Source organism: Schistocerca cancellata, chromosome 1 (genome assembly GCF_023864275.1).
Source record: "Schistocerca cancellata isolate TAMUIC-IGC-003103 chromosome 1, iqSchCanc2.1, whole genome shotgun sequence".
NCBI classification, from domain to species: Eukaryota; Metazoa; Arthropoda; class Insecta; order Orthoptera; family Acrididae; genus Schistocerca; species Schistocerca cancellata.
Window position 1 is genome coordinate 1,028,393,073 of NC_064626.1, and position 26,297 is coordinate 1,028,419,369.

Sequence of the window (26,297 nt, forward strand, 5' to 3'; positions counted from 1 at the left end):
CAAAATGAAAATAATTTTCCGAATTGTGTTGATCCTAGGCTATATGTCTTTGAGAAATCATTCGCAGAACACTTTCAAAACGCAGGCTTGTGTAATCTACCTCGCGTAACAAAACGTCTTCAAAAACCCGTAATGAGTCCCATTGCAACGCATAAGTATAAAATTTGGCTCGAAGGTGCCTACATCATTTCTGTGTAGGGGCGAAAGAGCATGTCGCCCTGTGACGCCACCGTCGGTCTCGATGACACTTCAAACAGCAAGTTGTCACCAGATGCGAAAAAAGGCCACACCTCGGAAGTTCAAGTTACATGTAAGGTGGGTTAATGATGTCACACTGGCACCAAATATGACTGCGATTCGGCTCAATGCCACCGTGGACGTGGCGCACGGTGGGATGGAAAAGGCTCTTTTCTTTTTCATGTAATTTCATCAATTGTTATATGTGGTGTCTGATTTCCAATGTATATTTGATCACTGAGCAATTGTTTATTTTGTATTAATGCTTACTGTGTGTCGAAAGTTTCTTAGAAAGGGAAGAAGTGTCTGTCTTTACTGATGTTTATGATATTCATATCTTTTTCAATATCGCTCGGTCTACGGTGTTCTTGTTTAGATGATACACAAATGTTGAATGATTTGTACTGTATTTAAATGCTCTGATGTGTTATTTATACTTTGTGTCGAGTATCCTGCCAGTCATTCCAATTGAGTGCTATTTGTTTTACAATCGCTAGCTAGCTCTTTCTGACAATCAGAAACGTTTAGAGGGATCTTGTTCAAATCACCGTAAGTTCAAATGAACTTATTCTTAACGAACTGTCTTTCTATCTAAAGGCAAATCAAAATGTATATAACTTAATTACAGACCACTTATGATGCTTTACTACAATGGAATGAAACGATTTTGGTGAAAAAAATCAAGTATTTCTGCAGTTGCAACGACAGAATAAAAATACCCTCAAGAATTATAACGCAACTACAGACTGTATGGCCATACAAATGAAGAATTTAATGTCGCCTTGTCAAACATTTCCAGCTGGCCTTTATTACCAGTTTAACAAGATTCATTTTAATTTGTATAAACCATCAGATTCAATAACTTATGTAAACATAATGATTTTATGCGAAAATACATAATTGTAAAGATCAGAAACAGTTCGAAAGCACCTAAAGTTACCCGACATGCCGCTAAAAATGCCTGACAGAAACACGAAATTAAATCACTATATACAAAGAAACAGACATTAAATCAAGAATTATACGAAATTCACCTTCAACTAGCATAAAAATTAAATGAACCGGCTATGTCTGCTTCCATTGTACAAAAAGTCGAAGGATGCACATGCTGATCTACACTCCTGGAAATTGAAGTAAGAACACCGTGAATTCATTGTCCCAGGAAGGGGAAACTTTATTGACACATTCCTGGGGTCAGATACATAACATGATCACACTGACAGAACCACAGGCACATAGACACAGGCAACAGAGCATGCACAATGTCGGCACTAGTACAGTGTATATCCACCTTTCGCAGCAATGCAGGCTGCTATTCTCCCATGGAGACGATCGTAGAGATGCTGGATGTAGTCCTGTGGAACGGCTTGCCATGCCATTTCCACCTGGCGCCTCAGTTGGACCAGCGTTAGTGCTGGACGTGCAGACCGCGTGAGACGACGCTTCATCCAGTCCCAAACATGCTCAATGGGGGACAGATCCGGAGATCTTGCTGGCCAGGGTAGTTGACTTACACCTTCTAGAGCACGTTGGGTGGCACGGGATACATGCGGACGTGCATTGTCCTGTTGGAACAGCAAGTTCCCTTGCCGGTCTAGGAATGGTAGAACGATGGGTTCGATGACGGTTTGGATGTACCGTGCACTATTCAGTGTCCCCTCGACGATCACCAGTGGTGTACGGCCAGTGTAGGAGATCGCTCCCCACACCATGATGCCGGGTGTTGGCCCTGTGTGCCTCGGTCGTATGCAGTCCTGATTGTGGCGCTCACCTGCACGGCGCCAAACACGCATACGACCATCATTGGCACCAAGGCAGAAGCGACTCTCATCGCTGAAGACGACACGTCTCCATTCGTCCCTCCATTCACGCCTGTCGCGACACCACTGGAGGCGGGCTGCACCATGTTGGGGCGTGAGCGGAAGACGGCCTAACGGTGTGCGGGACCGTAGCCCAGCTTCATGGAGACGGTTGCGAATGGTCCTCGCCGATACCCCAGGAGCAACAGTGTCCCTAATTTGCTGGGAAGTGGCGGTGCGGTCCCCTACGGCACTGCGTAGGATCCTACGGTCTTGGCGTGCATCCGTGCGTCGCTGCGGTCCGGTCCCAGGTCGACGGACACGTGCACCTTCCGCCGACCACTGGCGACAACATCGATGTACTGTGGAGACCTCACGCCCCACATGTTGAGCAATTCGGCGGTACGCCCACCCGGCCTCCCGCATGCCCACTATACGCCCTCGCTCAAAGTCCGTCAACTGCACATACGGTTCACGTCCACGCTGTCGCGGCATGCTACCAGTGTTAAAGACTGCGATGGAGCTCCGTATGCCACGGCAAACTGGCTGACACTGACGGCGGCGGTGCACAAATGCTGCGCAGCTAGCGCCATTCGACGGCCAACACCGCGGTTCCTGGTGTGTCCGCTGTGCCGTGCGTGTGATCATTGCTTGTACAGCCCTCTCGCAGTGTCCGGAGCAAGTATGGTGGGTCTGACACACTGGTGTCAATGTGTTCTTTTTTCCATTTCCAGGAGTGTATAAACAAAATGCAACTAAAGCGTAATCAGAAAACTGAAAATTTATCTTGGAAACAATACTCCGGGCTATGGCTGAGACACGTATCCGCAGTATGTTTTCCTCTAGGAGGGTTACTTGGGCAAGGTATTTAGGAGAACTTACTTAAAGTTGGACATGTAGTAGATGGTCTACTGGCGGAAGATGAGCTATCAGGGCGGGTCGCGAACCGTGCTTGGATGACTCAGTAGGTACAGCACTTGCGCACGAAAGGCAATGATCCCAGATTCGAGTCGAATTTTGAAATCAGCACTCACTTAGCTACTAAGTGAAAATTCGTTTTGTAGTTTATGGGTCCGCTGATTTGAAGCAAGTATGACAGTCTTAATCTTTCTTTTATGTTAAGAGGGAAGGGATATGGTCTCCTCGTCGTTTCTGACCCGTATCAGTTTTCTTGCAGTATCTCTGTCTTCGGTGTGCCCAATATCTCCTTTACTTTGTCATATTCACGCTTTATGGGCCAATACTGTGCACCACTTGTTGGCACTGCTGCGTACAGTGACAGTAAGCTAAATATAACCATGAGCACCCCAGTCAGCGTTGCTCTGTAGCACTGGTCGTCACAATGATTCCCGAATCAAGTATTGGTTTGGCCCTCTTTTCTCGCCCGTGTTTTACAATAACGTGCCTTTAGCAACCCCAGAAACGTCAACTAACGTCAAGAACGTCTTAACAGTGCAGATTCCATGCTCAGTAATAAATAAAAATACTTACAGAGACATGTAACATTTCAAAATATTCTTAATTTTAATTGATGTTAGTTCGTTCGGCCATGAGCTTACCATAGCGTAGAAGAAAAAGTAGCACAGATCCTGCGGTGTTAATGGCATGTGAGAGGGAGTGTTTTGTTCTGTCCCTTCCTGTACTGACAGCTCACGTGCATGCGCGAATGTATAAATTTTGACATGAAAATAACATGGATTAGTGAATGTCGTTATTGAGACGATCATCTCCAGATGCGGTTCATGTTTTAGTAAGGAATATGAAATTAACTTAAGGGTCTTAAAGATATTGCAATTAGTCGGAGGAAAATGACATTCAAAACATTTAATAAATATTAGCGACCGTTTTTCATGTTGGATAGGGCACTTAACTATAATACAGTTAGTGTTCTGAAACAGTTAACCATAAGGCCACACAGAGAGCACGAAAGTATCACAACTTTGGTGTTGGTGAGGGTGACAGCAACATGAAGCCGAGAACAGTCGAAAAGAAGTGTTCCGAATGGTACCGGCTTTTAACGATTAGTGCAAGGCGCTGGGGGCCGCCGTACCGCGTCCTTACTGTCGATACTCTATTGAGACACATAATATACTAATTTATATATAATACCAGTAACAACAAGATCGGTACACATGTGGCTCTAAGTGCGGCCTATAGTCTCATTATTGGCTCTTGTGCAATAACGTATGACTTCTAGGGTACTATTTTGTTGGTCTTCATAATATGTTAGATGTTTCATTGGAGTACTTAGGTATCGTTTGGCATGCAACGCCTCGTGCTTAAATGTTTCTGAAATTATACTTAACATGTGCATTTCACATGAGAGGGTGTATTTACTTGCACTGCTTGGAAGTGTGAACGTTTTTGACCAATTTATAAATGGTTCAAATGGCTCAAAGCACCATGGGACTTAAAATCGGAGGTCATCAGTCCACTGGACTACTTAAACCTAACTAACCTAAGGACATCACACACAACCATGCCCGAGGCAGGATTCGAAGCTGCAACCGTAGCAGCAGCGCGGTTCCGGACTGAAACGCATAGAACCGCTCGGCCACAACGGCCGGCAGATTATAAATACTTACAAATGTATTCAAATGTGTATGAATTCCCACGGGACCAAACTGCTGAGGTCATCGATCCCTAGACTTACACAGTACTTAAACTAACTTATGCTAAGAATAACACTCACACACCCATGCACCAGGGAGAACTCTAAACCGCGGCGGGAGGGGCCGCGCAGTCAGTGACATGGCGCCTCTAACCATGCGGCCACTCCGCGCGGCTATTTAGAGTCATTTGCCTCTATTCACATCATACAGATTTATTTTCTAAAAAATCACAAACAAATTAAGAGGGGTGCTGAGATTGTCTCCTAAACCATTTATATAAATTAGTAACAGCAGAGAGTCAATAACATTTTCTCGGACTACGCCACATGTCACTTCCATACTACTCGATGACTTTCCGTCAATTAATACGAACTGTGTCATTTCTGACACGAAATGGCGAAGGAAGTTCCGGAACAGGGATGATAATCTATAGGCAAGTACTCTAATTAGAAGATGCTTATGAGGAACAGTATAAAAAGCCATCTGGAATTTAGAAATATTGGATCAGTTTGATATAACCAGCAAAAGTACTGATTACTTCGGGCGAATAAAGAACTAGCTGCGTTTCAAAAGAACTGTATTCTATGAATCCATGCAATGTATCACTAGACAGTTTGCTTCAAGTTAGATCATAATGGTTGAACGTAGAATATTTTTCAGACTCCTACTGCTAATTTACGACAATGTACGGGTCTGTCATTCACTAGATAATTGTTATTTCCTTTCCTTAGTACTGGTGTCATTCGTACAACTTCCCAGTCCTTATGTACGGATCTTTTATCGAGCGAGCAGTTGTATGTGACTGATAAGTATGGACCTATTATATCAACATATTCCGAAATACCCTGTTTGTTATTCAGTCAGGACCGGGAGACTTGCCTTTATTAAGTTATATAAGCTGTTTCGCTGTACTGAGGATATATACTTCTAAGTTACTCGTATTGGCAGTTGCTCTTGGCCTGTATTTTGGAACATTAATTTCGTCTTCTTTGGTGAAACTACAGGGTGATTCTAATTAACGTTAAACTTTCAAACCGCTGTAGAAAAAACACCACTGGTCAGAATGACCTCAAACTGCAACGGAATTTTATCGGAGAAGAGGGAAAACGTATGGCAGAAGAAAAATAAATAGTGACAACCCGGAAAGCCACCACCCGATGGCGCAAGTCAAGGAATCTGCAGCCTACATTGTATAACCAGTGATTGCGGTATCCGTTCAGACATTATGTCTGTTTTTGCAAATGACAAATGAATCATACAACAATGCCTAAGGTGTACGTTTGACGTTAAACAAACTGTACTATTCAGTGTGCATGTGTGTACAAGTATACTACTGTTACTTACGTAAGCCCATCCACCACGCCAAGGTCATTTCACATCGGATGGGAAAAATCGGTTTTTAATTGTCCTGAGCCCAAAAACAAGATAAAAAGCATCAGCCACATCGGTTATTAACTATTCCGAGGCCAAAATCCGCATAAGAAACATCTGTCAAAATCAAATCGGATTACTAATTTCTTTGTGACTGGCGCAAAAAATGTTCAGATTGCTGTCCACCTTTTTCTGGAACAACTTGAAATCGAGAAATAGTAGTTTCCACAACTGATCGAAGTGTTTCCGGGGGTCATGTTCAGAATACGTTGCGCAAAGCATGCCCTTAATGTAACTAAGTTTGCAGTCGGAACACTGAAAACAACATCTTTCAGATAGCCCCACAGCCAGAAGTCTCACGGATCAAGTTCAGGCGATCGGGACGGCCAGGCTGTAGGGGAACGGCGGCTGATAATTCTAGCATTTCCGAAATGGTGCTTCAGCAGCTGCTTAACTGGATTTGCAATGTGAAGAGGTGCACCATCTTGCATAAAAATGATCCCATCCATATATCTACGGTGTTGGAGAGCTGGAATGACGTAGTTGCGCCATAGACTCTCATAGCGCATACCAGAAAAGCACCGGAAGCACCTCTCTTCGAAAAAATATGGCCCTATGATAAATGATGCCGTAAATCCGCAACACGCAGTTACCTTTACAGGATGAGATGGTACTGGTAGATTTGGTTGTGGAGTTTCCGTTGTCGAAGGAACGACCCTGGCATTTGCCATAAGCGATTTAGGGAAATCACGGCAAACCTAAATCAAGATGGCCGAATGCAAGTTTGAACCATCGTCCTGCTGCATACGAGTCCAGTGTGTTAACCACTACGTTACCTCACTCATTATTATAAATAAAACAGTCTTGATTGCGTGTTCGTTTTAGGGGCCTATATGCTCCGTTTTGTGAGCGGTTTTGGCCTTTTATCGATCCATTATCGGGCCATTTTCTTACTCCTTGACATCAGCAGGATGCTGTGATGTGGAGCAGGCCACTCTGGAGGTGTGTGGAACACTGAAGAGCATATTAATATAGTTTTACCGCTAGCTGTTTCTCCTAAGGACAATGTTCCTAAAATTTCTCAAATTATTATTAACTGTTTTTGTATAAATCTCTCAATATCTGCCGACGTTATTTCGTCGTATTCAAGCCACAACTGGTCTACGCTCTGAAGGAATGGAGACTGTCTCTAAGAAAGCGGTCATGCAAAATTTTACCTGTTCCTCTATTTTAAGTAGATATTGCTTATTTTTCTTCCGTTTGGGTGTCCCGGTACACTGACCTTAGGATCATTAACCACCAGGAGAATAGTGAGTTACTTTCTTTCCTGCATAATTTCATAGTTTAATTTTTGAATTACTTGAGTTCAAATGGCTCTGAGCAATATGGGACTTAACTTCTGAGTCATCCGTCCCCTAGAACTTAGAACTACTTAAACCTAACTAACCTAAGGACATTACACACATCCATGCCCGAGGCAGGATTCGAACCTGCGACCGTAGCGGTCGCGCGGTTCCAGACTGTAGCGCCTAGAACTACTCGGCCACGCCGGCCGGCAAATTCCTTGAGTGTTTGTATATTTAATAGAGATAGTACCACGTTTTAGTAACTCTGTAGTGGAGAGTTACGCCGTCTTTAGTGCCGCTGCCGCTTGTCCAGAACAACCACTGACCTTTGTAGATAACTGATTCTGGTGCCAGGCTCCAATCATGAACCGCCAGGAGAGTAGAGAGTTATTTATTTAGCTGTTTCCTTTCGTAGTTTTATAGTTTAGCTAGCTGAGTAACTGGCGTTCCAGTCTTCTATTAGTTCGTCTCTCCTCCACCCCCGCTCTCAGTCCAACTCGTCCACATCTCCATACCCATGCCAGCGACTCCTGCCTCTCCTTATGTCCATCACCTCATTCCCTCTCTCCATCGGTTCCTCCTTGCTCTGTACATCTGCTCCTTCCTACTGTGCCCTTCTTCTTCCCTCTCTTAGTCCATCTCCTACTTCTCCTCTCCTGTCTGTGTCCGTCTCCTCCTCTCTCCTCTGGACATTTCCCACTCCCCCTCTCTATCCATTTACTCCTCCCCCTTTCTGTGTCCATCTTCCACTCCCCCCTTTTCTCTCCATGTTATCACGCTCATCCTAATAGGGGGTTGGCGGATCTTAACCCCGTAGTATTTCTTTTTAGATCATAACTAATATGTGTACCAAATTTGGTTGAATTCGTTGTAGTGGTTTAGGATGAGTCACTTTAATCGTGGCTTTGCCCGTGTACGCACATGTCAAATATATATCATATAAATTTATCATATTTCACTCGTATTTGTACACGTATTTCATCTGAAGTTCTAGCGAATTTCGCCCTACATTTTGATTTACGCGCACCTCCATGCTTATGACATATCTCCTGAAGTATGTGCTCTAGAGTGATATAATTCTGCAGGCACATCCACTGGTAAATGTGACTACTGCCTGCCCACTGTGTTGTGAATAGAGTTGTAAGTAATGAGGTAATAATGTAAACGCCATGCATGATGCGATATTTTATCATGCATCTCGGTGTTTATAGCATCATATCACCTGAACTATGTGTCTTATTAAGATATAATTTGGCTGTTACATTCGGTGGTATTTGTGAATACTGTCTTCAATGTGTGTCGCGAATATACATAGCAGTAAAGAAGTAATAAATCGAATGTCATGCTTCATCCAGCAGATTTACCGCAACGACAGTGAAAATTTAGTAAACGACAAACTTTCTTCTCTCATTAATTTGTGGGGATCGTCAGTGAGAAGAAGTTTGCTAAAGGTTTGAAACTATAAGTTTGTTGAAAGTCACAAAGTGATCTTACTCCTACCCCCTTTGGTATATGATTCTTACCCCGCCCTCCACGATTCTCGCCGGACATTAAGTGATATGGGTACATCTTTTGAGTGGAAATTGGTCCAATGGTTTAGTGGGAGATGTGGAACGTAACTATTACATATACATGTACATCCGTTTTTATTAGAAGGTGTGGACTCTTAAATTATTATTAGCAGGATGACATTGCGATCGTCAGTGAAAGTAAAGAAGAATTACAAGATCTGCTGAATGGAACGAACAGTCTAATGAGTATAGAATAGGAACTGAGATTAAATCGAAGGGAAACGAAAGTACTGAGAAGTAGCAGGAATGAGAACACAGAGAAACGTAACAACAGGATTAGTGACCACGTAGCAGGTGAGAGCTGCTAATTAGGCAGCAAAATAACCTGTGACGGTTGGATGAAGGAGGACATCAAAAGCAGCCTAGCATTGGCAAAAAGGGCATTCCTGTCCAAGGGAATTCTACTAGTATCAAACATAGACCTTAATTCCGCGAAGAAATTTCTGAGGATGTACGTTTGGAGCACAGCATTGATGGTAGTGAAACATGGACTGTTGGAAAACCTGAACGGAAGGGAATCAAGGCATTTGAGACGTAAGCTATAGACGAATGTGGAAAATTAGATAGATGGATAAGGTGAGGAATGAGGAGGTTCTGCGCAGAGTCGGAGAGGAAAGGAATATATGACTCTGAGCACTGTGGGACTTAACATCTGAGGTGATCAGTCCCCTAGAACTTAGAACTACTTAAACCTCACTAACCTAAGGACATCACACACATCCATGCCCGAGGCAGGATTCGAACCTGCGACTGCAGCGGTCGCGCGGTTCCAGACTGAAGCGCCTAGAACCTCTCGGCCACTGAGCCCGGCGAATATATGGAAAACACTGACAAGGAAAAGCGACAGGATCATAGGACATCTATTAAAACATTATGGAATGACTTGATGGTACTAGGGGAAACTATAGGGTCGAAACCTGTAGAGGAAGACAGAGGTACGAAAACATCCAGCAGATAATTGAGGACGTATGTTGCAAGTGCTTCTCTGAGATGAAGAGGTTGGCACAGGAGAGGAATTCGTAGAGGGCCACATCAAACCAGTCAGAAGACTGATGACTCAAAAACGTAGGACGGTTAGGGGATGTAGTTGCTGTGCGCAGATGCCGGAGTTCACAACAGCTGAAGACGTTTTAGTTGCTGTCATCTGACTGTGACTGGTGCCTCAGGGTCTAATGGTGGCAGAGGAACTGGGGCAGTCAGCGCAGGTGGTTGGCGGCTTGTAACGACTTCGCTTCGCTAGAGTCGGAGGAGTCAATCTCGGGACTGGCTATCAGGCATCGCTCATTCTGTGAGTGGATAAGTGGCCTCATCTTCGGTAGCGTCCAAACAGGTGCACGGGATGACGTGGCATTGCTAGTAATCTTCAGCTCCAGTTTTATTATGGAGCTCCTTAGGGAGATAGCGTTCAGGTCTGGAAAGAAGTCCACCGTATGCACATTACTTCCACCGAGGGGAAGAGAAATTCATCAGAATATGGGAAGGCACTGTCTGCCGCTGTCGAGGATGTAGTAATCTTCAAGTTGTAGACCCACGTCGGGTACCATTGACGCCCATTGCTTTGACTGTAAGACCATTCTCAGTCGGTACCGATGGCTCGCGGAAATGGAGAAGAGTACTAGCCTCGCTTGAGGGGCAAAGCTGAGCGTTCCACCTCTCGTTAAATATTTCAATTCTACTTCGTTCTCATCCAGCTCTACGTTCCGAGCATGTGACAGCTGTTGGGTGGGCGGTAAACGTGGGATACCTGTTACGAATACTTCTGCAGTTTATTCTCAGAATTTTGATATTCGAAGAGTGTTTACTGTCTACGCAGTCTGATTTCACTCCCCGAGTATAGACTAGCGACTGTTAATGAGAGGACTTCAAGCAATTTGCTAGCCAAAAGAACCCCTTGTGTCCGCCGCTAGTACTCTGCAACGACGTACTCGGAATAGATCTGGTTAATTTGAATAGGAGGTGACCAGAGACTCTCAGTCAGAGATCCCGTCGATTCTTTGTCGATCTTGGCAGCAGATTTCAAGACCTTCGTTATAGGGTAAAGAATTGTAGCACTCTCCTTGATAGGTAGAGGCGCACAACATAGAAGAAGAAGTTACTTGGGTAGCGGAGTACTAGTGGAGTGCAAAAGGGGGGTTTTGAGGCTAACGGATAGATTGATTTCGCCTGAGGAATGCTCGCTAGTCTGTACTCAGAGAGCGAAATCAGACCGCGTTCACAGAAAACACTCTTCGAATATCAAAATTCTGACAATAAACAGCCGAAGGATTCGTAACAAGTTTCTCACGTATACCGCCCACCCAACAACTGTCACGATCACATTACGCTCGAAACATAGAGTTGGGTGAGAGCGAAGTAGCTCCGTAATATTTACCGAGCAATGGAACGCTTATCGGTGAGAGAGGTTAAGCGTCATTGGTTGGGGAGTGTTCATTGCAATCAACAAAAATATTGTGTCTTTCGAGGACAAAATCGAGTCTGACTGTGAAGTTTTCTGGGAGCGAGTAATCGGCCAACGGGAAGTTACTCATCAGATTTTTGCCGGCCATGTGATTCCGCTACAACAGATGTAGTATGTTTCAAAGAAAGTCTACGCTCAGAAACGACAATGTACGCAGATCATAAAACATTTGTCGGAGGCAACTTAAACTTACCGAGTATAGAAAAGGACGTCTATGGATCCGTTAGAGGTGGTACGATCGTGCGACCGCTACGGTCGCAGGTTCGAATCCTGTCTCTGGCATGGATGTGTGTGATGTCCTTAGGTTAGTTACGTTTACGTACTTCTAAGTTCTAGGGGACTGATGACCTCAGAAGTTAAGTCCCATAGTGCACAGATACATTTGAACAATTAGGTGGTACTGACAGAGAGTTTCGAAAAATAGTTTAGGATAGTTTCTTTCGAAAGCTGTATTGAGCAGCTATTTGGCAACCCATAAGCAGTGGAAGCAATTTAGGGCTTGTAACTACAAACTGGCTTGACCTGGTCGATAGTGTCGGTATAGATTGGTTCAAATGGCTCTGAGCACTATGAGACTTAACTTCTGAGGTCATCAGTCGCCTAGAACTTATAACTTATTAAACCTAACTAACCTAAGGACATCACACACATCCATGCCCGAGGCAGGATTCGAACCTGCGACCGTAGCGGTCGCTCGGCTCCAGACTGTAGCGCCTAGAACGGCATGACCACTCCGGCCGGCGTCAGTATAGAGACCGGGATAAGTGATCATGATGCATAATAGACTGTTACTACTATAGAATCCTTCAAGAAGGCTAATAGAGTTTTTATGCTAGCTAGAGCAGATTGAAGTTGTTAGCGTGCTTCATTGCCAGTGAAAGAGCACCATTTAGTTCCTATATGATGGACATAGAGGAACCATGGGCCAAGTTTAAACTCTAAAAATCGTGCTCTGGGGAAATACGTGCTAAATAATTGAATTGAGAATGGAAATGACCTTCTGAATTTCGGATCCCCACCATATCTCATTAAAGGAAGATGTCGAAGAATTTCAGCAGCTTTCTGGCAGATTTATTAATAGTACGTGAATATAACAGAGCACCAAGACAAAAAACGTTTGCCACGCCATGTAAACATGAAAATATATTTTTATTTCGTGTTTCATCCTTAGTGAACTAAAGCGGTAGCAACTGGAGGGAAGACGACGCCCTTTTCGCAGAACAGCACTGACGAAATTTAGAGAATTGGCATTTTCGAGGCTGCCAGCAGATCGATTCAGCTGCGGCCAACGTACACTGCGATGTTTTCACAAATCCGTGATGTCTAATAGGCATGTAGAGAGTGAACTGCAAATTATTGTCCGTGAACTAACGACTGACTAAAAGATCTATAGTACACTACTGGCCATTAAAATTGCTACACCACGAAGATGACGTACTACAGACGCGAAATTTAACCGACAGGAAGAAGATGCTGTGATATGCAAATGATTAGCTTTTCAGAGTATTCACACAAGACTGGTGCCGGTAGCGACACCTACAACGTGCTGACATGAGGAGACTTTACAACCGATGTTTCATACACAAACAGCACTTGACCAGCGTTACATGGTGAAACATTGTTGTGATACCTCGTGTAAGGAAGAGAAATGCGTACCATGACTTTTCCGACTTTGATAAAGGTCGGATTGTAGCCTATCGCGATTGCGGTTTATCGTATCGCGACATTGCTGCTCGCGTTGCTCGAGATCCAATGACTGTTAGCAGAATATGGAATCGGTGGGTTCAGGTGGGTAATACGGAACGTCGTGCTGGATCCCAAGGGCCTCGTATCACTAGCAGTCGAGATGACAGGCATCTTATCCGCATGGCTGTAACGGATCGTGCAGCCACGTCTCGATCCCTGAGTCAACAGATGGGGACGTTTGCAAGACAACAACCATCTGCACGAACTGTTCGGCGACGTTTGCAGCAGCATGGACTATCAGCACGGAGACTATGGCTGCGGTTACCCCTGAGGCTGCATCACAGACAGAAGCGCCTGCGATGGTGTACTCAACGACGAACCTGGGTGCACGAATGGAAAAACGTCATTTCTTCGGTTGAATCCAGGTTCTGTTTTACAGCATCATGATGGTCGCATCCGAATTCGGCGACATCACGGTGAACGTACATTGGGAGCGTGTATTCGTCATCGCCATACTGGCGTATCATCCGGCGTGATGGTTTGAGGTGGCATTGGTTACACGTCTCGGTCCCCTCTTGTTCGCATTGACGGCATTTCGAACAGTGGACGTTACATTTCAGATGTGTTACGACCCGTGGCTCTACCCTTCATTCGATCCCTGCGAAACTCTACATTTCAGCAGGATAATGCACGACCACATGTTATAGGTCCTGTACGGGCCTTTCTGGATACAGAAAATGTTCGACTGCTGCCCTAGCCTGCACATTCTCCAGATCTCTCACCGATTGAAAACGTCTGGTCAGTGGTGGCCGAGGAACTGGCTCGTCACAATACGCCTGTCACTAGTCTTGGTGAACTGTGGCATTGTGTTGAAGATGCATGGACAACTGTACCTGTACACGCCATCCAAGCTCTGTTTGACTCAGTGCCCAGGCGTATCAAAGCCGTTATTACGGCCATCGGTGGTTGTTCTGGGTACTGATTTCTCAGGATCTATGCACCCAAATTGCATGAAAATGTTATCACATGTCAGTTCTAATATAATATATTTGTCCAATGAATACCCGTTTATCATCTGCATTTCTTCTTGGTGTAGCAATTTTAATGGCCAGTGGTGTAATTTAATGTAGGACAGTGTAAGAATACTCTCCACCACCACGTTGTCTATGAAAATATTACGAGCTGTTTTATTTTGTAATGCCAATCCCAGTACCATCACAGAAAAATATTGCCTCTCCAGGTAGACATGAGCATATAATTTTTATTTCTTGTTTCATATACGGAGAGCTTTTTTCTATCATCGCAGCCGATGGAAGTAGGACCACTCTGGGAAATTACTGTAACTGTGCCAGGAACTCCTGAGTCCCTTATTGGATATTTGTGGTTTTATTTCGTGATTTTTGGTAAATTGATGTTTTGTACGAGGATATATACGGTATATTACTATCTCTTTTGACGTAAGGTCGACTTTAACGGACCTTTATGTAGTAGTATTCCCAACGATCAGTAATCAGGTTTGAAAACTTGCATTTTACAATATTTCATTTTGGTTCAGTGAAATAAAGTGTATATGTATGTACAGGGTGTTTCAAAAATGACCGGTATATTTGAAACGGCAATAAAAACTAAACGAGCTGCGATAGAAATACACCGTTTGTTGCAATATGCTTGGGACAACAGTACATTTTCAGGCGGACAAACTTTCGAAATTACAGTAGTTACAATTTTCAACAACAGATGGCGCTGCAAGTGATGTGAAAGATACAGAAGACAACGCAGTCTGTGGGTGCGCCATTCTGTACGTCGTGTTTCTGCTGTAAGCGTGTGCTGTTCACAACGTGCAAGTGTGCTGTAGACAACATGGTTTATTCCTTAGAACAGAGGATTTTTCTGGTGTTGGAATTCCACCGCCTAGAACACAGTGTTGTTGCAACAAGACGAAGTTTTCAACGGAGGTTTAATGTAACCAAAGGACCGAAAAGCGATACAATAAAGGATCTGTCTGAAAAATTTCAACGGACTGGGAACGTGACGGATGAACGTGCTGTAAAGGTAGGGCGACCGCGTACGGCAACCACAGTGGGCAACGCGCAGCTAGTGCAGCAGGTGATCCAACAGCGGCCTCGGGTTTCCGTTCGCCGTGTTGCAGCTGCGGTCCAAATGACGCCAACGTCCACGTATCGTCTCATGCGCCAGAGTTTACACCTCTATCCATACAAAATTCAAACGCGGCAACCCCTCAGCGCCGCTACCATTGCTGCACGAGAGACATTCGCTAACGATATACAATCGCACCAAAAAGTATTGGCACAGTTACATTTTAGTGGTTGTAGGTTAAACGAAACATATATTTCAGAACAGAACCCATACATGTGACACCTTACATTACATAGTTTACAAATATGTCAAAATCACCTGTCCTTAAAGTAACATACAGTGTCATGAAAAAAAACATCGCTCTTCTGCACCCAAAAAAGTATTGGCACACGCATATGAATCGGACAGTGTGTTCGTTTTCTTCATTGATGTTCACCATCTAATAGCTAGTGTGCATCCCTTTAGCATCTATAACAGCACGTAAACGCCTAGGAATGCTTTGTATTAAATTCCGGGTGATATCAGGGGTAATTTTCGACCATTCCTCCAGGAGCACTTTCTCCAAGTCGTTTTTACCGGACGGACGCCTTTTTCTGACTTGTGTGTCAAGATGAGCCCACAGGTTCTCAATGGGGTTCAAATCAGGGCTCTGAGGTGGTGTTAGAACCCTTCTGGGGGCATTGTACAGTAACCACTCCCGGGTTTTCATGGCGGTATGTTTTGGGTCGTTGTCTTGCTGGAACTGAAACACCCCAGTAAGGCCCAATTTCTGTGCACTAGCGTGTAAATTACCTCGCAACACGTCAATGTATCTCATATGATCCATTGTGCCGTGAATTACAGCTAGATTTCCAACGCCGGAAGCCGCCATACAGCCCCAGACCATGATACCGCCCCCACCGTGTTTGACTGTGGGATGCATGTGTTTGATGTCGAGGTGCGTATTCGGCTTGCGCCAAATTTTCTTTCTTGCATCAAATCCGAACACATTGAACTTCGATTCGTCGCTAAATATCACAGTGTTCCAAAACTCCATCGGCTTGCTGATGTAGTCCTTGGCAAACTGCAGGCGTTTCTGCCGGTTAATTTCCGAAATGTATGGCTTCTTCCTGGGAGAACGTCCATGCATGTCAGCCTCATTCAACACATTTCGTATAGTCTGAACACTAACCGTCTTGTCGGACGTTGTCTGAACAATCTCAGCAATAGTTGCTGCACTTGTAGCAGGTTCCTTCCGAGCAAGTGCGATGATATGGCGACGCTCTCGGGTTGTAAGCACTTTTGGACGTCCAGGACGACACTTATTCACTGTTGTTCCAGTCTCTTTATATTTCTGAATGATGGCTCTTACCGTGGTGTAGCTCACAGACACCTCTGCTCCGATTTGTCGATAGCTTCTCCCTTGTGAATGGAGCAATACCACTCTCTCACGCAACGCCACTGAATGTTCCTTCTTCTTCGGCCCCATGCTGACCACTATCGCGCACTACAGCAACATACTGGCGACCGGGCCGTCAACAACACGCAGTGTCTAATGTGTCAGCAGATGGCGTTCCGGTACCTGAAAACCCAGCAATATACCGAGATGCCATGCTCTGTGCCAATACTTTTTGTGTGCAGAGGAGATACGTGTTTGCCCATAACACTGCATTTCTTTGTTAATGGTAGGCACTATGGGCAGAATTGTAATGTCTGGTATGTGAGGTAGCACGTACATGTACTGTGTACCGGAAAGTGCGGCGTTTGTAACCAGCAACGATAAATACGCACGTGTGCCAATACTTTTTGGTGCGATTGTAGTGCACAGGATTGATGACGGCGATATGCATGTGGGCAGCATTTGGCTTACTGACGAAGCTTATTTTTACCTGGATGGCTTCGTCAATAAATAGAACTGGCGCATATGGGGAACCGAAAAGCCCCATGTTGCAGTCCCATCGTCCCTGCATCCTCAAAAAGTACTGGTGTGGGCCGCCATTTCTTCCAAAGGAATCATTGGCCCATTTTTCAGATCCGAAACGATTACTGCATCACGCTATCTGGACATTCTTCGTGAATTTGTGGCGGTACAAACTTCCTTAGACGACACTGCGAACACCTCGTGGTTTATGCAAGATGGTGCCCGGCCACATCGCACGGCCGACGTCTTTAATTTCCTGAATGAATATTTCGATGATCGTGTGATTGCTTTGGGCTATCCGAAACATACAGGAGGCGGCGTGGATTGGCCTCCCTATTCGCCAGACATGAACCCCTGTGACTTCTTTTTGTGGGGACACTTGAAAGACCAGGTGTATCGCCAGAATCCAGAAACAATTGAACAGCTGAAGCAGTACATCTCATCTGCATGTGAAGCCATTCCGCCAGACACGTTGTCAAAGGTTTCGGGTAATTTCATTCAGAGACTACGCCATATTATTGCTACGCATGGTGGATATGTGGAAAATATCGTACTATAGAGTTTCCCAGACCGCAGCGCCATCTGTTGTTGACAATTGTAACTACTGTAATTTCGAAAGTTTGTCTGCCTGAAAATGTACTGTTGTCCCAAGCATATTGCAACAAACGGTGTATTTCTATCGCTGCTCGTTTCGTTTTTATTGCCGTTTCAAATATACCGGTCATTTTTGAAACACCCTGTATGTTGGCAGCGTTACAGACTGCATTAATATCACTGACAGCGCTCTGCGCCCTCGCTAAGAGACTCTGTGGCTGGTCGGACCCATAGTTAGAAGTTAATAGTTAGCAGTGTTGGAGGTTGGAAGTGATAGCGCGAGTGGACGATTAGGACGTGCGTCCGTCATGGAGATTTAGTATTCGTTGGACATGGATTTTAAAATGATGATTGATGTATCTGCTAATGTGTGAGATATGGAATTATTGTCGATTATAGAATTTTTGGAACTGGATGACCCATGATTAAGGTAAAATCTGCTAAAGACATTGTTTGCTCTGCAACAAAGTCTTTCCTTTGCTAACCATATACCCATGAGGAGTTAGAGCCTTTCGTAGTTATAATCTTTTTATTTAGCTGGCTGTAGTTGCTGCTTGCTGTATTTGCTGTAGTTCGTGTCATGAAGATTCTCTGTGAGGTATGTGTGTTATGGAAAAGTGTAGGCTATTGTTAGGGTTTCTTCTAATGCAGAGCCATTCTTTTATGTTAATTATTTGAGCAGTCAGATTGCGGTATCCTTGTATATTGTGGGTAATAAATAAATAGAATAAATTTGAGCTACATTTGTTAGGTAAAGTTCTGCAGGCCAGTGTTGAAAAGATAAAAAACAAATAAAGAGACAGTACGTTCAGTTTCACTCAGCAGTTTAAGAAGGTTCAGTAAGCATTCAGCAATTTAAGTAAAAACGTACAAGTTTCACTTTCTCGGTTATTTCAGTTTAAGTAAAATCATATTAAGAATTTTCAATGTGTAGGTTTTATTAGCGCTACTTTTGTTGCTAACACTAAAGATGAGAGGCGGTATTTGCGTCGTCTCCACCATTCCCTTTCCTACGTCATTTTATTTCAGGGCCACTTTACTGTATCCATCCTCCCCGATCCGCAACTTCCTGATAAAACCGGGCTCAAACAAGAGTGTGATCTTCTTTGCAAAACTTAGTAATAGTTTGTCAACGAAGATAGCACACACAGATGATTCTGTATTCGTCCCTTGCTCCTGTTTCCCCGCCTAACACGTCGCTGTGTGTGTGTGTATTACCAATTACTACTGAGGTTGAATAATTCATTTAATCGTGCCACTGCTCGCTGTTACACTAAGTTTGTTGCAAATACTGTTTGTGTTCACGAGACCTTTCAGTCCACGTTATGCGATCGTTGTCTCATAATTACTGATACCCCGCCAGTTCGAATTCCCTTCTGCAGTTTCTCTGTCATCGTACAACGCTGTTATTTCTTTCTTGATTGCGTTATTCCACTTCTTATTTACTGTCTCTTACTCTCTGAGCGGCAGTGTGAACTTTTTGATCTCTTGGCGCTTTTTCCTTTTCTAGGTATTCCTCTCTGTTCAATGGTTTCCGAGGAGTTACTGACTTTTATTCGCTTCACGAAAAATGTGACTTCATTCCCAGCCCTGTTTCCTTCGTAACAGTTAATGCTCCACTACAATAATCGATCTTCTTTTCCACATTCATCTTCCTCAGTTTGGCCCCTTGTCTTCCTTTTCTCTGGTACACTTTGTGTCTTTCTCTGTTCTATATTTCTCATTCTTTAAAAACGAAACTATCATAAAATTCGATTCAATGAAACTACGGTTTTCTTCAATCGATCTTCATTTAATTTTACGTATCACTTACAGGTGCGTGCAGTGTAGCTGATGCACGGATTGGAATGTGTGTGATAAATAGTAGGTCTAAGAACACTTAGATACAAATCTTGAACTATAAAGATTGATTTCAGCATTTGCACCAGGAAGATAAAACATACGGCTAAAATTGAAAAAAAAATTTCTTATAACTAAAATCCGTATAAAATCAACGGTTGTAATAATTCAGAAGCTAACTTCGTCATTCTCTGGCAGTCAAAACGTTATGCGGTTAAATTCCTGTGATTTTGATGCATTGCTCTTAAAAGCTTGTGAAGAGAAAAAAAGTTATTGAGCTACAGTGTCACTTAAAATTCAGTATCAGTGATAAAGCTCTTAATTCCAAAGGCTTAAGTTAGAACAACCCTAATAATTTATACGTGTAAGAAGCTGCAGTTAATCAAACTCTTGCCCGATTTGTGATAAAAAACAGTGTAATTTACGGCATGTGTTTAGTCTCAGTACATGACTTGTGTGATTGGTGACTTCAGAAACAGAGAATACAATTGCATTACTATTCTAGGTATTGAGAACCAGCCTTCCCAGGTAAGTTAACTGCCAAAGAATCTGCGTGTATTAAAGTCAACGAATTATACCAAAAAAGTGTAAATTAAATCGTTTGGAGATTCGGCTTTATGCCTTACACCACAATCAACGTGGTCTGCTTCAATAAAGAGCTTACAAAATAATGCAAAACGGAGGTTGAAACAAGCACTTCATCACGTCTTTTAGCACATTGTTACAGGATAATATTTAAACACATACATGCGATCCACATTGCTTCACGCCCACTCAAAAGGAAAATCAAAACAAAAACTGGATTTGAAATTATTGCTGCAATTGTAAATTCATTGCCTGATACATCTCTAAGAGGATTACTTAGGTCCCGTGTTTGCGATGGTCGTCTATAGACTGATCTGTTTCAGAGGACATTTAGGGCTGAATAATCCGGTATTTTTACTCAGAGATTAAAAGTTCGTGACATGATAGCAGTAAAACATTTAATATGCACTTGTGTAAACTGCGCGGGACTGTAGCCAATAGTAATCCGATTTACAAACATCAGATGGAGACTGAAAAGGAAGACAAATGCCTTTATTTGCACTGTTGTATAACAGTGTTATTAAATGTAATTCTGCGATAGGCAGGTGATCTACAATACCGAAATATTCGTCGCTGAAGTGAATTTTTGTAGCGAATAGAGAAATGTAAGCATTAGTAAACTGTCAATAATTACCTAGGACTGTAACAAAGGAGAAATACTGTTTATTTTGGAATTCCATAGCTAGAGAGCTGCACGTATTATGATTATAATCCCAAATATTTTTCTTTTGACGAGACGTTCTTAATCCCTAAAAAATTCAGCACATTTCGAAGAAACTTTAAAAATCTTTATTTAGAGTTAATGTGAGCTCTCTGAATGAATTAAGGCGAAAGCTATCAAACATTCTTCATCAGTAATTCTTCATCAGCACTTAAATGTTTCCTGTCCCAATTCTTGCTCAAAAGGTCTATTCCACCTGTACTAATTATCTCGACCTTAAATGGATGCTGACGCAATAAATTCTGTCATTCTTTTCTGAGATGAAAAGAGTTCGCGAATTCATTCTCTTCGACGTCCAAGTTTCCTTTTACAAATGCTTTATCCGTTACGTCAAGTACTGTAGTGAAGTTTAAATTACTTAACACCAGATAAACTGTTTTTGTTTGTGAGAAACGTATACTGGAGTCTATGTTTCGGACTGTACTTAATAAAAATATCTTGTGAATCGATGTAAACATTCAGGCTGCTCATACTTCATTCCTACCCAACTGATGTCCACTAGCATTAGGCTGCTAAATACACAATTCTCGTTCTGCTGGGGAATATGGTGGATAGTGACTTTGGCAGTGACGAGTCATTTGCTCGGCCACCATTGACCAGACGTTTTCAATTGGTGAAAGATCTGGAGAATGTGCTCGCCAGTCGAACATTTTCTGTATCCAGAAAGACCCATACAGGACCTGCAACATGCGGTCGTGCCTTATCATGCTGAAATGTAGGGTTTCGCAGGGATCGAATGAAGGGTAGAGCTACGGGTCATAATACATATGAAATGTGATGTCCACTGTTCAAAGTGCCGTCAATACGAACAAGAGGTGACGAGACGTGTAACCAATGGGATCCCATAGTATCACCCCGGGTGATACGCCAGTATGGCGATGACGAATACACGCTTCCAATGTGCGTTCACCGCGATGTCGCCAAACACGGATGCGACCATCATGATGCTGTAAACAGAACTTGGATTCACTCGAAAAAAATGACTTTTTGCCATTAGTGCACACAGTTTCGTCGTTGAGTACACCATCGCAGGCTCTCTTGTCTGTAATGCAGGGTCAAGGGTAACCGCAGCCATGGTCTCCGAGCTGATAGTCGTGGCTGCACGATCCTTTGCAGCGATGCGGAAAAAATGCCTGTCATCTCACCTGCTAGTGATATGAGGCCGTTGGGATCGAGCAGGGAATTCCGTATTACCCTTCTGAACCAACCGATTTCATATTCTGCTAAGAGTCATTAGATCTCCACCAACGCGAGCAGCAGTGTAGCGATACGATAAACCGCAATCGTGATAGGCTCCAATCCGACCTTTATCAAAGTCAGAAACGTGATGGTACGCATTTCTCCTCCTTGCACGAGGCATCACAACAACGTTTCACCACGCAACGCCGGTCAACTGCTGTTTGTTGTTTGAGAAATCGGTTGGAGACTTTCCTCATGTCAGCACGTTATAGGTGTCGCCAACGGCGCCAACCTTGTGTGAATGCTCTGAAAAGCTAATCATTTGCATATCACAGCATCTTCATCCTGTCGGTTAAATTTCGCGTCTGTAGCACGTCATCTTCTTGGTGTGGCAATTTTAATGGCCAGTATTGTACTTTCGGAGATTTACGATTTTGAACAAACAAACATTTACTTTTTTATTTACGTGGAATACCTACTATTTGATGCTCAATTACATAAGCTATACACTGCCAGTTTCCGTTGCGCTGATGTACATAAGCGTGTGTGTTACTTTGATAAATTCATTTACCTACTTGTGGGCAGCCACGCATGAAATCATATTAGTTCTCAACGCGGTAGATGGCGCTTGTGCTTGACACCTCCCAAGATCTACGTTCTTACCTTTCTGATTAATAATTTATTCCTAATTCTGTCCCTCATATAATTTTTCCCAAGTTTACCAGTTTACCATAGTACTTCCTTGTTCTGTTGTGTCTCTATTAGTGCAAATAGCACATCTGATTTTCTTGGTAATTACAGTGAGGCTTTTTGCAAGGGATATTACTATTCCATTATTCAGCTCTACCGCTTGTTGAAGGGTATGGTATTGTGTGAAGTTCATGTTACGTTCTTTGCCAGTAAAATAGTGCTTTAATGCTCTGATACATTCTGTGTACAACATCTTTGATTACATGACATGATATAATTGTCTAACACGACTTACATCTGTTTAGATATTCTTGATCTTTGGCAGTGGCGAATTAAAGATTTTGTGTGGGGACTTACAGTAATTTGTTGAGGATCCTATTGTACTTGTACGAATATTTAATTATTGTTGAAGGCTTCAATGAAATGATAATTACTGTCACCAGTTAGCTTCTGCGAAGTACATTCTTTCGGTGTAGGTTATACGTTTGGCCCGAGAGTCACTCCATGCTGGGGTTCATAGGAATACACAGATGTTTTTTACTATTGGAGTTACTGGGTGCATTTTCAGTAACTCTTAGTGCTAAAGGGTACATGTAGCGTAAACGAGAAAGAGGCAATTACAAACTTTCCGTTCGAGGGTGTTGCTGCAGCGTGTATGCACCCCGATGTGACTCCTATATGGGTATATAAGCACTGACATGCAGGCAAGCTGTTAGTGTGACCTTCGAAAGGAAATATTTTTATCGCCCCTTGTACTCGACGTATATTTCATCGAATATTTCAGTTTGATCTGAATCGTTGAGGTCATAGTAAGGCATGTACATGATGAATTTTGAGAAATTAATCTTATGAGTAAGAAGTGATTGTGGTTAAACAATTATTTTCCTGGTCCTCTTTTAAAGACTGAAGATTTCCTGTATTGTCGAAGTATATACTATTTATAAAGAACAACTTCTGCCTTTGCAACTGAGATGATTTTGTTTGTCACACAGCGCGGAGGATTTGTGTCTTATCCAGTATGTGAATGAAGTTGTGTCTTGTTATGGCATAGTTTTGTTGGTTGGAGTTTTGCACTGTTTCTGCGTAGTTATATGTCTCAGAACTGAAAATCAGCAAGTTTTTCGAAATTTAGTGGCAGAGTGAACAATCTTTTTTTTTGGTGAAATCATGCTTTTGTGTGCTAATTTTTGAGAGAAGGAGATTAGTGTCAGCCTATTTCAGAAAGCCATTGGAGAAGGCAGCAGCAGGTCTCTATGTGTACACTATATCGATGTAAATTAGAAAATTAATTTCTTAGAACATTAAATGGAATGTATATTCCGCACTGTGATTGGAAGTGTTGTATAAATTCTACCTATGTATGACACTACTAGCTCACTCCAAGACATAGAAAGACTAACATGATTTTTCTTACTCCTTTGCAGGATACTTCTGGCATATTACGGATATCCATTACGACCCAAAGTACGATCGCAACGGTGACCCAAAATCAAGTAAGTACTGATGAATAAAAACTTCGCTGCTTCCCACTCCTCTACCAGAAAATACCTTACATTCCCTTTGAATGTCCAGCCGTATAACCTGTAATCAGATTACTTCAAATTTTGACTTCATTTCATACGTTTAATTTACTGTCTGCATCACTCATTAACACTTTTGCATGATAAAATCGAAATTAGGGCTAGAAAGACATAATCAAACGTTAATCCATGTGTAAAAGTGACGTGAATGAAGAACTGGTACGCTCCTACTACAGAGGAATCTTCTAGAATCTACACATTTCAGCGACTTATGCCTGCACTTCTGTTGAAGCTAACATCACATATAGACAAAGAAGCCGAAGTATAGAAACGATTTTTCTGCTTATTCTAAACAGCGAACGATATTTTGACTCACAACGAACACATAATTTTAGTACTACAAAAGACTTCATCTGCAGTTGACAATAATATTTACATTATATACTTTTGACGAAGATTCCAAATGAAGACGTAACTGCGAGCTACGGTTCTTGTGAGAAAGCTCCTTACACCTGGCTTCCTTGTGGCTCTGAGGCGTGGTCGCCAGCAAAGTGACTACGAATGAATTTTAGGCTGGCCTGACCATGATTTATGACCAAAACATCGGGACTGATTCATCACGGCATAGCATGCCGCCACCCTTACTATTCAGATTAGACGAATGTGCCTTTTGCCCACTGAAACATCATCCAGCAGCATTGGTTCAGACGAACGATAGATATTCGACTTCAGCGAAATACGAAACACATATACGGCCGTTCTAGTACACTTCGGTGATAAATTTTTCTCTCTAGAAATTCAAGTATTCGAAATCTTAGTACGGTTTTCGTTCATTCACTGACGCTTTCCATAAATATGTATTTAGTTACATTTATAATTCCCTCCTGTTTTATTATCATTGCCGCCTCACTCTGACAGATATAATTCCTATATTTTTTCTTTAAATTGCCTCACTCTGATAGATATAATTCCCAAATTTTTATTTAAATTGCCTCACTCTGACACATATAATTCCTATATTTTTTCTTTAAATTTCGACGTAGTATTTCTTTCTCTCTCTGTCTCTTATGTTCGAAATATTCACTCGCTTTGAATAGGAGCCATATTTCTCTGTTTCATATCAGGTGATAAATAAATAGTCATATTTTAAGCCACAGCGAGAAGTAAGAACAACGCTGTCCCGGAACAACTGAAGTGGAAGACGAGTTGATAAAAGATCATAAACGTGTCCACTGGTAAGAACAAAATGGTGTCCTTATTTGACGTAATATCATAAAGTAACTGCTCGTATTAATGAGGTTGGAAAACTACGGTTCAGCCAAATGCATCACCACGTTACTGTTTTTGTGCACTTCGAAAAGCATCCACGCTCATTAAAAGTTATAATTCTCACTACTGGTACCATTGGTATCATCTGTACAATGCTGTACTCCAAACGTATATTCCTTGAAATTTCTTCCTCAAATGAAAGCCGGTATTTGATACATACTTGGACCAGAAATGCTTCCTATGCCAGTGTTAATATGCTTCATATCTCCTTCGTCCATCATGTGTCATTTTTCTTGCGAGATAACAGAGTCCGTTAACTTAGTCTACATCGTGCTCCCCAGTTTTTATGTAAAGATCATCATTAATCTCGTTTCTGACAATGCTCATTACTTTTGCCTTTCTTCGCTTTACATCTAATCCATGTTCTTTGTTTAGTAGACTGTTCAACCCGTTCAACACAATATAAAATTTATACTCACTTTCACTGGTAATAGCTATGTGATCCGCGAGTCATCACTGACTTCGTCTCGTCTTGAAGTAGAATCCCATTCCACGACTAATCCCTTATCTGCGAAATTGTCTGTTCGATGTGCAGATTGAACAGTAGAAGTGGAAGACCGCATTCCTATCTTACAACCTTTTGAATGGAAGCATTTCTCTCTTATTTCCCCATTTCTCCACTGTTATATTTCCTTCTTGCTTATTGTACACATATACTTCTACATCCACACCCATATCTGGCAAGCCGCTGTGACGTGCATGAATGAAAGTCCTTCCCAGTCTAGCACTTATTAGGGCATCTTCCCATTCCATTCACTTATGA

General features: G+C 42.7%; 1 protein-coding gene across 1 annotated transcript in view; it reads left to right on the forward strand.

The window, feature by feature from the left end:
- Nucleotides 1-26,297, forward strand: part of LOC126122489 (acid sphingomyelinase-like phosphodiesterase 3a) — a 538,383-nt gene that overhangs the window by 280,151 nt on the left and 231,935 nt on the right. Inside the window, exon 3 of the mRNA XM_049915090.1 lies at nt 24,110-24,178. Coding sequence (XP_049771047.1) covers nt 24,110-24,178 — 69 coding nt within the window. The remainder of the gene's footprint in view (nt 1-24,109; nt 24,179-26,297) is intronic.